Genomic DNA, 18,647 nt, shown 5'->3' with positions numbered 1-18,647 from the left:
ATAAACCAATAAACATTTCTCAGTATATTAAGGATTCGACAACAAACATCAACATCAACATTCCACAGTAACAACGTTAAACATAACCATAAATAGAAAAATAACCAATAAACCAAAACATAATTCAGAACAAATAGTAAAATCTCATCATATCGAAGCACAAATTATCCTCGAATCTTATTATCATAAAATGTTCTGTATTTAATCACTAATTCCAACTTAACAAAATTCTGTAATTCACATGTTCTATATTTAATCTAACTTAAATAATGGAAATCACTAAAATACAAGCATCCATTCATCAAATTAAAATTATATATAAACTTTTTGCAGTTTAATGTGATAAATATTTCATAAATAATCACTTAATATTTCAACAAAATCAATCAATCAATTATATTGAAGATTCAATATATATTCTTAAGTAATCACTTAATATTTCAACAAAATCAATCAATTTCATTAAATTCTTTATTAAATAAAATAAAATTATGAAATTAAACAGTGTAGAACCTAATTCAACATACCTCCTCTAGTTCTAGCCATTTTTGCTTCAATAAAATGATAAATATGATCTGTTTGAAGATTATTCATATGTTAGAATACATAATAATCATTAAAACCCCCCTAAAAATCACTAAAATACAAGCATGCATTCATTAAATTTAGTTTATATTTAAATTCATGCATATTATTGTGATGAATACCTCTAAAAGTATGAGATATATACATGTTCGAGTTGAATTTAGTCAGAAACTTTGAATTGAAGTTCTTCGTTGCAGTAAATGTAGAAAAATAGTCCCGTTGAACTCGTTTTTGAATGTAGAGAAATTATGTTGAAATTGAGTGAATAGATACGAGAACTCGTGTTGATGGTTGAAATCAATGATTATTTCCGTTGATGAAGATGATGATGATGCTTGTAGAAGATGATGGATCAGTTTTGTGCAGTTTTGTGCGCGTGATTTGTGTAACTATTTTTTAATTTTAAATTTAAGGGGCAAACTTAAAGGAACTGTTTTTGGTTTGGGTTGTGCTGCTGTTTTTATTTTGGGCTGGTCTATTTTGTATTGGGTTGGGCTGTTTCTAATTTTTATTTTAAGGTTGTTTCTATTTGAACAACCCCTATATATAGGGACGAAGCTAGAAACCCAAGTTTGGGGTGGCCAATTTTTTTCAGAATAACTAATATATATTTTTAATTTATTATATGTTAAATAAATTAGTAAATATTATTTTTAACAATTTCAATGAACAAAATATACTTGAATTCCTATATTTAAATTTATAACTATTGTAAATATCATTAATATTAGTACTAAATTCATAAAATTTATATATTTTTGAGAGGGCGAAAATTGAAAATAACTTTTTTTACTATTAAATATATAATTATGTAATTTTTTCCCCTAAATTTTAATACTAATTTCATGATTATACCAAATGGCGGCCGTACCCGCCGGCCACCCCGCCTCCGTCCCTGCCTATATATATATATAAATGAAAATATATATTAACAATTGACTAACGGTGGAGAAAGAGACACCTGATGTCGACTGCTTCGACTACGTTTTGGTCACGTCTTTGTTTATTTTATTTGTGTCGAAGTTGAAGAACTGAGCTGCTATTGAGTTGATCGAGTTTGCAATGAAGATGAATCAGTTATGCACAATTAAGAGAGAGAGACAGTAGAGAGAGAAAGAGAAATCTCATTGTGGAAAATGTAATCTATTCCAAAACTCACAGGAGAAGAAATAATCTGTTCTAATATATACAATCTGATCCTAACAAACTATAGCGGGAAAGTTTACAACTGGAAAATAAAAATGTAATTCTAAATTCTATTTTAAGTTATAAATGTAATTCTAAATTCTATTTTAAGTTATATGTCTAACACCCCCCTCAAGTTGGAGGGGAAAGTATGAACACCCAACTTGGACAAAACAGCATTATGTTGAACACCAGGGAGAGGTTTAGTGAACACATCCGTAAGTTGAGTAGAAGTGGGTGTATGCTGTAAAGAGATTAAGCCAGAACCAAGTTTTTCTCGAACGAAATGGCAGTCCAACTCAATATGTTTTGTGCGTTCGTGATAAACAGGGTTCTTTGCTATATAAATAGCAGCCATATTATCATATTTGACAGGAATTGGATTGATATTAGGAATGTCAAATTCATGAAGCAATTGAGATAGCCAGGCAAGTTCAGCAGTAATACGCCTGAGAGATCGATACTCAGCTTCTGCAGATGAGAGAGAGATCGTATGTTGTTTCTTTGACATCCAAGAAATCAAGCTTTCACCTAAGAAGACAACAAAACCACTTACTGAGCACCTAGTATGAGGGCAGGCAGCCCAGTCTGCATCACAATAAGCTTGAATTGAGTAATCAGATGAATTGCTAAAAATTAAACCACGAGAAAGATCAGCTTTTATGTAACGAAAAATATGTATTGCTGCATTCCAATGTGGAAGTCTAGGATCAGACATGAACTGGATGAGATGCAGGACAACAAATGATAAATTAGGACGCGTATTGGTGAGGAAGTTTAACTTTCCAACTAGTTTACGATACAAGGTTGGATTATCGAGGAAAGAACCTTCATTTAGAAGCAATTTAGTAGTAAAATTCAAAGGACTGACTACATGAGACAAATGAGAACAGTTAAACTCCTGTATCATATCAAGGATGAATTTTTTCTGTGACAAAACGATACCATTAGGAACATAGCTAAACTCGATACCCAAAAAATAGTGGAGCCGACCCAAGTCCTTAATTTTGAAAGTGTCATCAAGATACCTTTTAACAGCAGTAATTTCCAATGTGTCACTACCCGTCACCAGGATATGGTTAACATATACAACAAGGAAAGTAACATAAGAACCATTCTTCTTGTAAAACAGAGAGGTGTCATTTTTCGAAAATTGATAACCTCGAGCAAGTAATGCTGTGCTAAGCTTGAAATGCCATTCTCGAGATGCCTATTTAAGGCCATATAATGATTTGGTAAGCTTGCAAACTAAAGTAGGATATGACACTGACAAACCATGTGGTAACTTCATATATATATCTTCGTGTAAATCGCCATGTAAGAAGGCGTTATTTACATCCAACTGAGTCAGTTCCCAATCCTTTTTCACAGCAGTAGCAACTAAAGCCCGTATGGTGGTCATTTTTACAACTGGAGAAAAAGTTTATGTGTAGTCGATTCCTTCTTTCTGAGTGAAGCTTTTAACAACCAATCGAGCATTGTATCGTTCTATAGAACCATCAGTATTATATTTAACTTTGAATACCAATTTGCAAGACATGGGCTTTTTACCTTTAGGTAAAGGAATAAGTGACCATGTATTGTTTGACTCTAGAGCAGAAAATTCCTTGGCAATAGCTTCTTGCCATTCAGGAAACTTTGAAGCAGTTTCATATGAAGATGGTTCGGCTGGTGGAACATCAGAAATAGGAACAACACAACATGTCTAGTCTGATGAAATTATAACAGGAGTGGGAAAAAAAGAAGTGAGAGTATATGAACAGTAAGATGAAGAATAATTAGCATTAAGTGGATGAACGTACTCTTCTAAGTAAGATGGAATTATAGTAGTACGGCTCGATTTTCTAATGATAGGTGGAATATTATCATAGATGTGAATGGTAGGAAGAGTTGGAATTTGGTCAGCGGTTAGATCAGGAACAGAAAATGGTATGAATGTTGAAGAAGCATTCTTGACAAAAGGGAAAATGGTTTCATAAAATTTTGCGTCTCTAGAGACCAAAATGGAATAATTTTCCAAATTAAGGAATTTATAAGCCTTTTTGCCAAAAGGATAGCCTAAAAATACACAAGGAACTGATCTAGGTGCAAATTTGTCTCGGTTAACTTTAGGCATATTAACATGAGCAAGACAGCCAAATGGTTTTAAGTGATTATAAGACGGTTTTACACCAAAAAGTACTTCAAAAGGAGTTGCACCATGAATGACTAGAAGGAAATCGATTTATTATGTATGTTGCAGTCAAGACACAGTCCCCCTAGTAGTGTTTAGGAAGTTTGGATTGGAAAAGAAGAGCACGAGATGTTTCTAATAATTATTTGTGCTTCCTCTCCATAACACCATTTTGTTGTGGAGTGTGAGTACATGATTTTTGGTGAGAAATTCCTTTTTCTAGAAAGAAAGTACTGGTAGCATGACTCAGACCAAACTTTAAAGCATTATCCGTACGAACTGTCTTAACAGAGACACCAAACTGAGTATAGACCATGTTAACAAAGCATTTAATAAAATCAAAAGCACTGCTTTTAGAACTTAAGAGATGAGTCCAGGTGGCCCTTGAAAAATCGTCAACAATAGTCAGGAAATAACTATACTTATTGTAAGTTCTAACTAGATATGGACCCCAAATATCTACATGAATTAGTTCAAAACAAGATGTAGAACTCAGTGTACTATTAGGAAATGGAAGTCTCTGTTGCCTTGATTTAGCACAAATTTCACATGCGTCTAAAATATTGGAATAATTCAAATCAACATTACAAAGAGAAAGAGTCTTAAGTTTGTAAAGTGGCATATGACCAAGTCTAGTATGCCAAACTACAGTACTAGTGTTATATTCAGCAAGATAAAAGCATGTGAAGATGGAGTAACAGGAATTGCAGCAGAAAAAGAAGTTGATTGATGATCAAGAAGATACAGGCCTCTCCGAGTTTTACCAAGAGCCAATGGCTTCCTCAGAGAAGAGCCCTGCAAGAAGCAACAATTATTAGTAAAACTGAGAACACAATTCATCTGTTGTGTCAGTTTACTAACAGAAAGAAGATTTAATTTGAAATGTGAAACATATAGAACATTATGTAGTATGATGTCAGATGAGATAGGTATTGTCCCGTAGTGTGTGATTTCAAGAATATGAGTAGTAGGGAGTGATACAGTTATTGGTGTTGGAAGTATTTAGAAATCAGAAAATAAATCTCTATGAAAGCACATATGGTCACTAGCACCACTATCAAGTATCCACCTAATTTTATTTGAATTTGAGAAACAAGCTGTGGAAAGATTTATATTACCAGCAAAGTTGGCAGTGGATGGTGCAGATTCTGTGGTGTTCATAGAATTCTTCAATAGAGTCATCAACTGAGAATAAAATTCCGGTGTGATATTGACAAAAGCATTTCCAGGAGTATGAGTATTTGTTGAAGTTGGAGAATTGTTGATATTAGCATGTTCAGAAGATGATCCATTTTGTGTAGGATTAGCATGAGTAATTGTTGAAACCTCAACCTGCGCAACTTGTGCAAAACGCCTAGGTTTTGTGAACTTGAAATCAGGTGGGAATCCATGCAATTTGTAGCATTTGTCAACGGTATGACCAGGCTTTTTGCAGTAGTTACAGTTGAGAATGGTCCTTTTTTAGTCAAGGTTGGGCTTCTTTGATGACTGATAAGCTGGCATCCTTAAGGAACTCACAAGAAGTGAGGCAGAGTTTGTGACAAACTGAGTACTAGAATGAATTTCTCTTTGTGATTCTTCTTGAAGAAGAATGCTGTAAGCCTGACTGATATTAGGCAATGATGTTTTCATTAGAATCAAACCATGCATAGCAGGTGCAGCCACATGAACATACATGAATTGAATTACTCGTTGATCTTGCTGAAAATTGGAGAGTTTCAAAGAGGCACCACAGATGCAGCCACATGAACAGACATGAATCAATGCCATAGAATCAATGTCATCCCATAACATCTCGAGTCTAGTGAAGTAATCAGAAATATCACTATTTCCCAGTAAAATTTCAGATAATTCTTTATGTAAAGAGAACAATTGAGTTCCATTAGGAGATCCATATCTTTCTTCCAATTCTTGCCACATCTGTCGTGCAGAATTAGAGTAGATAACACTGCGACCAATGGATTTTGAAAAAGAACCAAGCAACCATGATATGACCATATCATTGCATCTAGACCAACTCTTAAACGTAGAATCTGTAGTAGCAGGTTTGATAATCAATCAGTCAACGAAGCCTATTTGTTTCTTGCTGATAAAGCAATAGTCATTGATCTTTTCCAATTAGTAAAGCCAGTACCGTCAAAAGAATCACTAATAAGTTTCATTCCAGGATGATCTGAAGATTGCAAGTACAAAGGATTATCCTGATCTAAAAGTCTAGGATTAGGATCATGAACTGTGGAACTTGCCATAATGAGAATATAAGATTTTGCACACACAAAAAATCAACTGATTTTCTTGAGATACACTTCGTATTGTGATAACGATATAGAGATAATCACAGAGGATAACAATTGAGATCGATTATTGAATCAACTGAAATAGCAAAATAGCAATTGAGATCGTTTATTGAACTAATCACAAACTGAAAATTGGATAACGAATTGAGAAATGAAGCAACATTTTGAGAAAAGATTGATAAAACCTAGATTCAGCTGATTGACGTGACGGAGATTGTCGTCAAATGCACCGATTAACGACGAGAAAACGAGATGGAGATCACGTATAATCTTGCTCTGATACCATGTCGAAGTTGAAGAATTGAGTTGCTGTTGTGTTGATCGAGTTTACAATGAAGATGAATCAGTTATGCACAATTAAGAGAGAGACAGTAGAGAGAGAAAGAGAAATCTCATGGTGGAAAATGTAATCTATTCCAAAACTCACAGGAGAAGAAATGATCTGTTCTAATATATACAATCTGATCCTAACAAACTATGGTGGGAAAGTTTCCAGCTGGAAAATATAAATGTAATTCTAAATTCTATTTTAAGTTATATTGTTCTATAATTTTCCTTAATTTATTCACACATCATTTACTATTCTTGTGGTCATGTTGCGGTAATTTGTATTCATGTTCCGAGGACTGAGGGGTCTTGGTAAATTCGGCTTTTTTATCCCAATTTTTTTACATACTGAAAATTGAATTTGATTTTCGAATAAGTCCAATGTCCTTGTTAATAACTTTCACGTATCTAAACAAATAACCGATATAAACTAAATTTGACACTTCTACAAAAGACAGTAAGATACTGTGAGCTCACACAAACGGAATCAAAGTAATACATCAAGCTCTGGTTTGTTCGGTCATTCAGTAACTTTCAGCACCTTGGATTTATGTTTTAATTTTCAATTTTTGTTTTGATTTATAGATTTCTGTGAACTGTAATAATTGTTTTTTAGTTTGACCCTACATTATTCAAAGTTACATTATTATTTTTATAGTGTTAGGTGTACAAAATTTTGTACAATTTTTTTTTATAGACAATTAATGTGGAGTATTCCAATTGGACTTATTGATGTAAATAGAGGGACTTTTGTACACAATTCTGTACACCCAGCAATTTCCTATTTTTATTCTTAATTAAGTATTGAGCTAATCTATAAATTTTTTGCCCAAAAATAATTTTAGAATCATAAGGTGTTGTAATAATCTCAGTTATAATTATTCATTTATAATTTTGTCACTAAAAAAGCTTTGTTAATCGAGGGAATTCACCTTGTGCATATTGACCAAAAATTAGAGCGGACATTTTACATTATTTTTGAATTTAGCAAATTAGCCAAAATTTATAGTCTAAGGGGTTTAACATGAAAGTTAAATACAAATAGGGTGCATGTCTAAAATTTTCATCCAGAAGCTTAAGAAGAAGGAAGCAGCAATTATGAGTGCATGTTTAGTACTACGTAGCCATTGAGATGCGGAAGATCCGAGTGATATCAAAACATACAAGGGATTTAGGGCACAATTACAGGACAAACCCAACCACACCTTGCTTGGTTACATTATACGGAGTATATCATTATACCCCACATGATCCTTGTTCAGTTTTTCCTTCCCCATCTACTCCTGTAATACTACTACTGTGCTCCTAATGTGCTTCAACAGAAGCATCCACCTCCTCCTAGTACCGTACTACTACTATAACTTTTGGGAGAATTGCATTTGCTTTGTATTTTGCATTTAGTTTGTATTTTGCTCAATATTGACCTCCATTCAACCATTTTTTGAATTTTTACGGGGCCAGCATACATGCTGAATTCAACAATTATTAATAACATATTTATTCGTGGCCAACCTTGATTTCCAGTATTATTAGTGGGATGTATGCATTGCATGGTACAAACCCAAGAAATGAAAGCACACCTGTCTCATGTCTGTCAATATTATTCTATCCCCCCATCAGTTTACAGTACATAATTTTAGTCAAATGGCCGTTCCAGATTAGTCTTTGACTGTAAAATTAACTAACAGCCTTTCATCAAGTAGTTTATAGCTTCATTTGATCCATAACAACCATATGTGGACTTTAGCCGCCAACCATCCACCCACATATAGAATTAATACACACGCACGCTCTAGTATGTATATAAACTGAGAAGAAAACTGATGTATTAGCGTTGCAAGAAAGAGTATACAAAACAGAATATAAATACAATAGAAAACGACACCTATAGAAGGAAACACGCAATGACAGCTCCTAACATGATTCTACTGCCTTTTATTCACCCTAATATTAAGCCATTACTTTCTGGCCAAATCCTCACATATCAATCATAATATTCTAATTTATTTGATGTGTTTAGATTAGATATCCAACACATTCCCCCCTAATCTGAACACACCTCCAGCTCACACACTCGGCACGAACTCAGCAAGATCAGTGATACCTATTGCTTTCCTCATTTCTTCGAACTTAATTCTGCCCAAAGGCTTGGTTAAAATATCAGCACGCTGTTCTTGCGAGACCACGAACTTGACCACTAATTTTCCTTCCTCAATACACTCGCGGATGAAATGAAAACGCACGTCTATATGTTTACTTCTCCCATGCTGCACTGGATTTTTCATTAACTCAATTGCAGACCTGTTATCAACATGGAGAATAACTGGTCCCAACTGTTGACCTGTGATTTCCTTGAGCAACCCTCGTAACCACACACTCTGACACGCAGCTGTGGTAGCTGCCATGTACTCAGCTTCACACGAAGAAAGCGCGACCACCCTTTGTTTTTGCGAAGCCCATGAGATCAGACTCCTGTTCAGATAAAAGCACATGCCTCCTGTACTTCTCCTATCTATCACGTCACCGGCCAAATCACTGTCCGAAAACCCTGATAACACCCTTCCATCATTTTCTGTTGCATAAACCAGTCCATAATCAACTGTTCCTTTCACGTATCTCAGTATGTGCTTCAGTGCCTGATGATGTTTAATCGTCGGTTTCTCCATAAACCTGCTCACCACACCCACAACATATGAGATGTCGGGTCGTGTATGAGTTAAATATCTCAGGCTTCCAACAATGCTCCTGTATTCTGTGGCGTCTAACAACTTTCCCCCCCAATCCTTGTCGAGTTGAATTTTATTTTCCATAGGATACCTCGACTAGTTACAATTCGCCATTCCACTCTTCTCCAACAATTTCTTTGCATAGGCAGACTGTTTTATTGTAGTGAACTCTCTCCCTTGATTCACTTCCAACCCCAAGTAAAATGACAACAGCCCCAAGTTACTCATCTCGAATTGCTTGTTCATCTCGGCCTTAAAATCTTCAATTTCTTGTTTGTCAGACCCTGTAACTAACAGGTCATCAACATAAATACTTACTATGATTACATTGTTACCTGACCTTTTCGTATATACTGCTTGTTCGTGTAAGCACCTGTTAAATCCCAGTTCCTTCAAGCATTTATCTAAGCGAGCATTCCATGCCCGAGGAGCCTGACGAAGCCCGTACAATGCTTTCACCAGTTTATACACCTTCCCTTCTTCCCCTTTCTTTATGAAACCCTCAGGTTGGGAAACATACACTTCCTCACTAAGTTCACCATTTAGAAACGCTGCTTTAACATCGAGGTGATGGACTTCCCACCCTTCCTTGGCTGAGAGTGCTAATAACAATCGTACAGTATCCAGTCTTGCCACAGGCGCAAAAACTTCATCATAATCTATTCCCTTTCTTTGAACATACCCTTTCGCCACGAGACGGGCTTTGTATTTAACCACATTCCCCTCCGGATCTTTCTTCAATTTATATACCCATTTTAAACCAATTGGTTTATGTCCAAGTGGCAAGTCTGTCAAAACCCATGTGCCATTTTTCTCAATTGTGTCAAACTCAACTCTCATTGCAGCTTCCCATTCCTTCTCTCCAGTTGCTTCATTAAATGATACCGGGCTCTCCAATTTTAACAGCATCAGCTCATCAATCGCATTAATAATTTCTGTTTCACCATAGATCTCGTCTAATGATCTGAATTTTCTAGGTTCACTACTGCCTGAGTTCGATTTATTTGATGTCTCCCACGACGACCCAGCTGCTGACATTGGCGACTGCACAGGTGTGATTTGTTCATCTTCCACCTCGACAATATTCTCATTACTTGATACATTCTCCATCTCAATATATTTACCTGGGATCACCAATTCATTCTCACTACCTTGTTCCCATTTCCAGAACCGTTTTTCTTGAAAGACTACGTCCCTGCTGACGTGCACAGTCCCGGTTTGCGGATCATACAATCTACTCCCTTTAGTACCTGGTTCCTTTCCCAAATATACAACCATTTTCGATCGATCATCTAATTTTTTTATTCTTACTGCTGGAACTCTCATGAATGTTGTGCACCCAAATACCTTTACATGCTCCAAATCCGGTTTCACGCCATGCCACGCCTCATATGGTGTTCTCCCATTCAAACTACGAGTCGGCAAGCGATTTAATATATAGATCATATGTCTCACGGCCTCACCCCACATATACGCTGGTAACTTCGCTTCCTTCAAGAAACTCCTTGTCATGGCTACCACAGTTCGATTTCTTCTCTCCATCACCCCGTTTTGTTGCGGGGTATATGGTGCTGTAAGATGCCTCTGAATCCCGTCCTTTTCACAATATATTGTAAACTCTTTTGAGCAAAACTCTCCGCCCCGATCAGTGCGTAATATTATTATGCGTCTTTCAGTACCATTCTCAACTAATGCTCTGAACCTTTTAAACATCTCGAATGCACTACCCTTTTCCTTCAACATGTATACCCACATTTTTTACTAAAGTCATCAACAAACAATAAAAAATACTGATTACCTCCGGGAGTGGTTGGGGCAATTGGACCACAAATATCCGCGTGCACAAGTTCCAACAATTTTCTTGATTTGAATTGTGTCTCTGTAGGGAAGGGCCTCCTGGCCTGTTTAGTCATCAAACAACCATCGCAGTGTTTCAGAGGCTTCATGAAGCTCGGAATTCCATATGCCATGTTCTCTCTTGACATGAGTTCCATTGCTTGAAAGTTCACGTGTCCAAGACGGGCATGCCATAACCACGTATCCTCTTCCATTTTTGCAAGTAAACATGAGTGCTTGCTATCCTCAAGACTAATCTTATACAATCGATTGTAGTTTTCTTCACCTTCATTAAAAGTCTGCCATTTTTCTCGTATACCCACAAATACTTGTCCTCCATAACCACCTTGTTTCCGGCCTCAGACAATTGTCCCAAGCTTATAATATTATTACACAAGCTTGGGATGTAGTATACCTCCGTTAGCGTTCGTTCCTCACCATTTTTGCATTGAAATACAACCGATCCTTTGCCTTCAATATTCACAGTTGACCCATCACCGAATTTTACCTTGCCCGTCACATGCTGATCTAGCTCCTTAAATTTTCCCTTTTGCCCTGTCATGTGATTACTAGCGCCATTGTCTAAGTACCAAATTTTGGAATCCCTTTGTTTTTCACGATCTCCTAGCAGCTCCGGAACAACAGCATCTTCCTTGAGTAACATTGACTCCACCTCTGTTCGGCCCACTTCGACCATGAGTAGTGCCGGTTCATCCTCTTGAACTTTAGAGAGATTAGCTTCCTTCTGAACCTCCCTTTCTCTCCGTGGTTTACGACATTCATATGTGAAATGCCCATATCCTTGGCAGTTATAGCATCTCACCCTGCTCTTGTCACGAGTCACACGACCTCCCTCTCTCGCCCGATTATCACAACTATTTCGAGCACTATCTTTGTCCTTACGCTTCAACCACTCTTCTCGAGTTAAGAGTAATTGTCCCTCACTGATTTCTTTCTTTCTCCATTCTTCTTCTGTCAAAAGAAGTTGCCCATGGTTTATTTCAGTCGACCCCTTCAGCCTCTCCTCATGTGCTGTAAGAGAACCAATGACTTCTTCAACTGACATCTCATCCAGGTTCCCGAATTGCTCTATAGCTGATGCAATCTGTAAGAACCTGGTGGGAACAACCCTGAGAATTTTTTTCACAACATATGCCTCCTCCATTTTCTCCCCCAATGCTCTAATATTGGTGACCAGACTATTTAGTTTGAGATAGAACTCATCGAATGCCTCATTTTCTTTCATCTGCAGTACCTCGAATTCACGTTTTAATGTCTGAGCCTTGGTTGATTTCACTTTTTCCGCACCCATCGACATGGTTTTTAATGCATTCCAAGCGTCCTTGGATGTCTTTTTCTCCGCGATAGACAGCAGTACATCTTCTGGGACTCCCTGGTAGATTACTGCCAGCGCGCGCTTATCAATCTTGTCCTCGAGTGCAGCCTTAGCATCCTTGGGTTCAATTGCCTCCCACACGCCGTGAGCCTGCATAAACACCTTCATCTTAAGCGCCCAGACCGTGTAGTTTGCTTTTGTCAACATTGGGTAACTCAAACCAAACAAACTCTCTTTAGCTTTGTTCGTCTCCATCTAGTAGGCTCTGATACCAAGTATAGAATTAATACACACGCACGCTCTAGTATGTATATAAACTGAGAAGAAAACTGATGTATTAGCGTTGCAAGAAAGAGTATACAAAACAGAATATAAATACAATAGAAAACGACACCTATAGAAGGAAACACGCAATGACAGCTCCTAACATGATTCTACTGCCTTTTATTCACCCTAATATTAAGCCATTACTTGCTGGCCAAATCCTCACATATCAATCATAATATTCTAATTTATTTGATGTGTTTAGATTAGATATCCAACACCACATACGTTGCATAACATACCGCGCTTATTGTTAACTTGCCATGAACCGCTTATTTGAATGCGATTCGTGTGTAATAAAAGTGGTCCGCATGTACAATAAATCTCAGTCATAATTTACCGACAATCAACGGGTAAAAGAATAAATCCAGAAACCTCTTAAATTCTCTGGTGGCCTGGCCGGGGTATGTGCTGCAAGCCTGCAACTTCATCATCATCTTATAACTTATAGAGTAATCATACTCCCAGGCTGTACTTCACAAACATTATCATACAGTATTCAATAATTTCTTGCAAATTAACTTCTTTTTATCTTTAATCTCCGGGACCATATAATTTCAGAATCTCTCTCCTTCCTAACTAACGTTACAACACCCTCTGTCTCACTATTTATTATGTAAAATATTTGATAGGGAGAAAAATAAACCCTGGATGCGCAGTTAATGTTGTATTAATTATTCCCACGTTGGGTCAACAATAAAATCCATTAGAAAAGGCCCAAAATCCTGGATATTAATTATTTTCGTAATTAATAAAAATGGGGAAAATCAGCCCAAAATCAAAATTCCACTCTAAATCTGAGACTTATCCACCAAATCTCCTCATCTTAACCTAATTCCAAGGCATCCCATGCCTATATAAAGGGTATCACTCCACAAATCAGAACTATATTTTTTAACTTGATCCTTGACACACGGCAAGGTACGTAGGCATCTTGTTAAGGCAGATTGAGTCACGAAATACAAGAACAGTCAAATCGAGTCTCGAAACTCACGAACCCTAGCAATAAATACGACCTAGTTTTCAATCCATAATATTTGGCGCCGTCTGTGGGACGACATAACAACAATCATTGTGAGAACACGGAGCGGAAACAACACCCCTGAAGGAACACCAGTGGGGACAACTCAAACTATTTCTTCAATGGTAGAGATACCCCCACACTCATCCTACGCCTCCACCCAAGGTGGAACCCTAATAGGGGAAACTGAGCCTCAGCCACAAGGGACGAATCCCCCGACTCCTCAAGGGACGAATTTCCAATTTCAGCAGCTACATACACCTGTGAATCCTCGGCCCGTTGGATATGAGTATTCAACTAATGTGATCATTAACCGCCCTTACGGGATGCCCCTATACCCCAAGGTTGGAGGAAGTGGACATGCTAATCGGAGTGAAGCGCAAGGGCAGACACCCCCTATATACGCGGGTTGGCTTCTATTGCGGAGGAGGAAGTGTTCTCTGGACCTTACACTGAAAGAGACTCTGAATCTTCGGATGACGATGTATGTAACACCCCCAAATCCGGGGTCGGGGATCCGGGTTGTCACGAGTTCCATTTCCCTTAATAACACTTAATCTTAATAAATAACCAACTACTGCGTACTGTGACCCTACAATATACACACACACCACAAGTTATAGTCTTAGAGATGAATACCAAAAAAAATAACACAAGTCATCTTATTCCACAATTATAAGCCATTACACCTCTAAAGGGGTTTCTGAATAAATTTACATATTCTTTGCCATTATTACAATTCATAAATATACATAAGTCTGATATATTAACATTTGAAAACCTGGCCTATTAGTATTTCATACCTCAGCTACAGCTGCATCAACGCATACAGGAAACTGCGGAACGTTTCCTATCCACTTGCGAATTGGGAGCTTAGTCCTGTTCATTTTGTCTATCTATTGTTGTGTGATGAAAGAAGAAAGCAAGGGTGAGCAACAAGCCCACCAAAATAATATGTATAATGATTAACAATATATGAGCATTCTCATCATAATACTCATGAAAGTCTTGGTCAAGCAAATATGAACCAAATTTGATATCTTAACGCGACCAAGTCACAAAATATTCAGTATATATATATATATATATACTTTTCAAAATCTTGGAAATCCTCTTCCATGCATATTATACATAGAGTTCCAGTTTAAAACTATATAAAAATATCGTTGCAAGGTGATCTCATATATCTAACCTTGTCTCATCATTTTTCTGAAAATCTTTGTCATGCATAAGATAATCATTTACTAGATATAAGTTTAAAAGATGAAGTTACAAGATACTCCAATATACTTATATCTTTTTTGAATACTACTTGAACTACCACCGTTCAAGTTATAATTAGTTCATCCTATAGATGAAGCTACAAGACAAAACTTATATAGAATCAATCTTTGAAATATCATCAAAATGAAATGAAGTTACGAGATAACTCATTTGATGAAAACATCATTTTGAAAACTCGACCCTGCCAACACTCAACAATCGCCCAGCCGTAGCCTTTCTTTCGAAGTGCTCTGGATAGTGTTGCGGAAATATCCAACTGGATGATGAACTCATTACGGGAGTTTGCCGCGCCAGGAAGACCACTCACGATGATCAGTCGCAGTAGTGCAACCCCACAATTTTATACATGTAGAGGAGAACAGTCGGATTTACTTGTCAACCGAACACTAAACTCCTAAGGAATGGACCGTCTTAGCGGAACTTCTGGGCCATTTGGGCCAATATAATAAGGATGGGTCGGCGCCACTCGACCACTTACGCCACTCCTAGTTCAGATAAAATCCATGACTCTGAAACGTAAAGCTCGTCCCCCCTTTCCCCAAGTAAAAACTTGTTGATACGGCTCCACCAAGAAGTCGTATCTAGTTGGAAAGGAAAACTCACCGATATTTCCCAGGCGATGCCTGTTAATGGATTAACTTATTCCAAAATTTTACTTCTCGAGTGTTGGGTAAGTAATCAAAAACTATTTTATCAAAACAGCAACCTTGTTGTGAATATAAAAATACATCACGGAGCCGGATCCCTCAGATTTTTGAGCGAGTATTTAAATCCCCTTTAAAAGGAATATCTTAAATTTGAAAATGAGGTTTGGGATCCGCTCTAACCTTCCAAAAATAGTTTTGATAAAGCTTGAAAATAATCTCTGGAAATATTTAAAGTAAGAATGATTTGACAGTATCAATTATTTTCTGAATACTTGGCAAATATCGAAACATTATTCTTTAGGAAGATAAAGAATATTATTTAATAAAATAAACGGAATCATAAATCCTCGAATGAATATTCAAAATAATATTCATTAAATAAAATAAGCGGAGTCATAAGTTCTCGAATGAATATTCAAAAATAATATTCATTTATAAAATAAAACTATCGAATAAACCTTATTCGATTAATAATTTTGCATACTATATATATATATATATATATATAATATACTCGGGAACATCGCCTCCCGGTTTAGAAAATGTTCACCTTTGGGTCCCCTATACTAAGGGTATACGCAACTACTGCTTATCTCTAGCATAGGTATTATGCAACTTATAACGACTCGTATATTTTATTATTTAAATGTGTAATTGTTAAATAATTAATAAATAAAATATGTGTATTGGTAGTGTTAGCAGTGTATTGTGAGTTACTATTTTTATATGTGACTGTGGATGTATAGGGATTATTTGTGTAATAAATAGTGAGTGGTATTTTTCTGTTCCACTTTAAAAAGTAGATTTAATTGCAGATTTCTTTTCATAAATATTTGGATGATCTCTAAAATTGGTTTTATAATTTTATAATTACAATAATTATTTTTGAGACTTTCTAAAATTGAGAAATCAATATTTTATCAACTATTTATTTTTAAATGATTTTCTGAGTGTGATTAATAGTAAAATCCATATTTAATTATGGAAATCTTCAAAAATTATGAAAATTATATTTTATTAAGTTCGTATTATTCTGAGAATTTTAAAATTATTTTGGGAATTTTCGGAGTTAGTTTCACCCGCACGTCGATTCGTTTAATTGATAAAAGCGGGTATAAATTGTGTTTCGGAAATTATTTTAAAATTTCGGAATTCATGTTTTTATTAACTTCGGGATATTCGTAATATTTTAAGACTGTTTTCGTAATTTTCTAAATTCGTTTTAATACGTAATTTGGTTCGATAAATTTTGAAATGCGATACAGAATTAAGCCTTCAGTCAAGTGAGGACACGTGTTGAAATTCTAGCAATCCTTTTTCTTCGTGTTTGCTGTTGATTGGGGGGAGATAATTAAAAGAAAAAAAAACAAAAACACACGCGGTACAACCACCGCCTTCCTCATCCTGTTCAGTATCTCCGATCTTTCTCTTCAATCTCGTTTTATCTCTCGATCTCTCCCCCATATTCCTTCGTTTCCCCTGTTTATTTCCCCAATTCCGTCGCCCCTGGCTTTCCCCGGTAGGCCGTCGCTGTTTCTTTTCTTTCTGGTGAGCATCGCCGCGTTGTTCTCCGGTGCCGCCATCTCTGTTTTGTTTTCCGGCGTTTATATATACGTGTGTGTGCGTGCGTATAGCCGTGTGTGTGTGTGTGTGTTCTAGATGTGTGAGTTGTGTTGGTGTTGTTGTGTTTCCGGTGGGCACCGCGGCCGCACCTCCGGTGCCGTGGTTGCTCCGCCCGGTTAATTGGACGTGTATATATATATATATGTATCTGTGTAATTGTCGATGGTTCTGTTATTGGTTCTGTGCATCTCTTGAGTAATTCGATCTTTCAATTTCTCATGCAGTTCGGATAATTGCTTAGCTGTGATGAAAATTTCGGATGAAATTTTATGATTCTTGAAGTATTATTTTTGGATTATTTGGTGATTTTATCGGTGAAATTCGTGTAGGACACCCGTTATAAACAGGCACCGACGAATTTCGCCGCCGTCGGCGATGAGCCTCGGCGAGCCGACGGTGGACTGTGATGAATTATTCTGACTCCTAATATTTTAAAATAAATAAATATGAAATACGATTAATAATTAATAAGTGTACTTAAGTTGAAACTTGGGATTGTGTGAAGTTTTGATTGAGTTGAGTTGGAGGTTGGGAATCGCATTTGGATTACTTGTGGATTTGTTGTTGTGATTTGACGTCGAGTTGTTCGACGAGCAGGCCGATAAACAGTGGAGGTGCTGCCCGAATTTTTGGAAATTAGTTTAGAAATTCGGGACATACCCTGTAATTTTCGGAACATCGAATGAGTATAAATAAGTATATATACATATATATATATATATATATATTCCGTGCTAAACGTGATTGCGTGTTGTGGTGAATGTTTTGTTAAAACCCAATGACCCTAATTTCGTAAAAGAATGAGTAAGCGTATTTTCCGAAAATGGAAACCAAACCGATTTTGAGAACGTGAACCCTAAATTGATGTGTGTATTATAATAATATGTATAATTACGAGTCGGGTTTGAATATCGTTGGGTAGGATTGGTGTCGAGAATATGTCAAGCATACCTAGACATCTAACGTAGGGTATTTCGACTCTGTAGGTTCTGGTCGAAGGACTCAGGAAATTGGTATCAAACTAAGTTGACCTAGTGATCAGTCGACAAGCGCAGTGAGGTTGCCAATCGAAGGACCTATGCGTTGAAGTCGGATCCAGGATAGTCAAATAGTAAAGCGATAAAGCCGAGTGTCCCAGATCGGTTCAAGGTCAATCAGAGATAGTTGTATCGCTCTGCAAGGCAAGTACCCTGACCATTCTTTTATGGTTCAGTATAAGTGAATAACTAAATGTTGTACTTTCGTAATAGAACAGAAACGTTTTAAGTTAAGTATCCCCCGTA

At 36.6% G+C, this 18,647-nt stretch overlaps 1 protein-coding gene across 1 annotated transcript; it reads right to left on the bottom strand.

Annotated features, from left to right (window-relative positions):
- Positions 1-8,633: 8,633 nt before the first annotated feature.
- Positions 8,634-9,377, bottom strand: LOC141696453 (secreted RxLR effector protein 161-like). Its single transcript, XM_074500594.1, has one exon. It carries the CDS (start codon positions 9,375-9,377, stop codon positions 8,634-8,636), a length of 744 nt encoding a protein of 247 aa, XP_074356695.1.
- Positions 9,378-18,647: the final 9,270 nt, after the last annotated feature.

The sequence above is a fragment of the Apium graveolens genome, chromosome 2, assembly GCF_009905375.1.
Source record: "Apium graveolens cultivar Ventura chromosome 2, ASM990537v1, whole genome shotgun sequence".
NCBI classification, from domain to species: Eukaryota; Viridiplantae; Streptophyta; class Magnoliopsida; order Apiales; family Apiaceae; genus Apium; species Apium graveolens.
The sequence above is the reverse complement of the archived record's forward strand: the minus strand, read 5'-3'. Positions and strand labels throughout refer to the sequence as shown.

Bases quoted from the DNA above. Each gene is read 5' to 3' on its own strand.
- LOC141696453 (XM_074500594.1), bottom strand. From the start codon at position 9,377: ATGGAAAATAAAATTCAACTCGACAAGGATTGGGGGGGAAAGTTGTTA.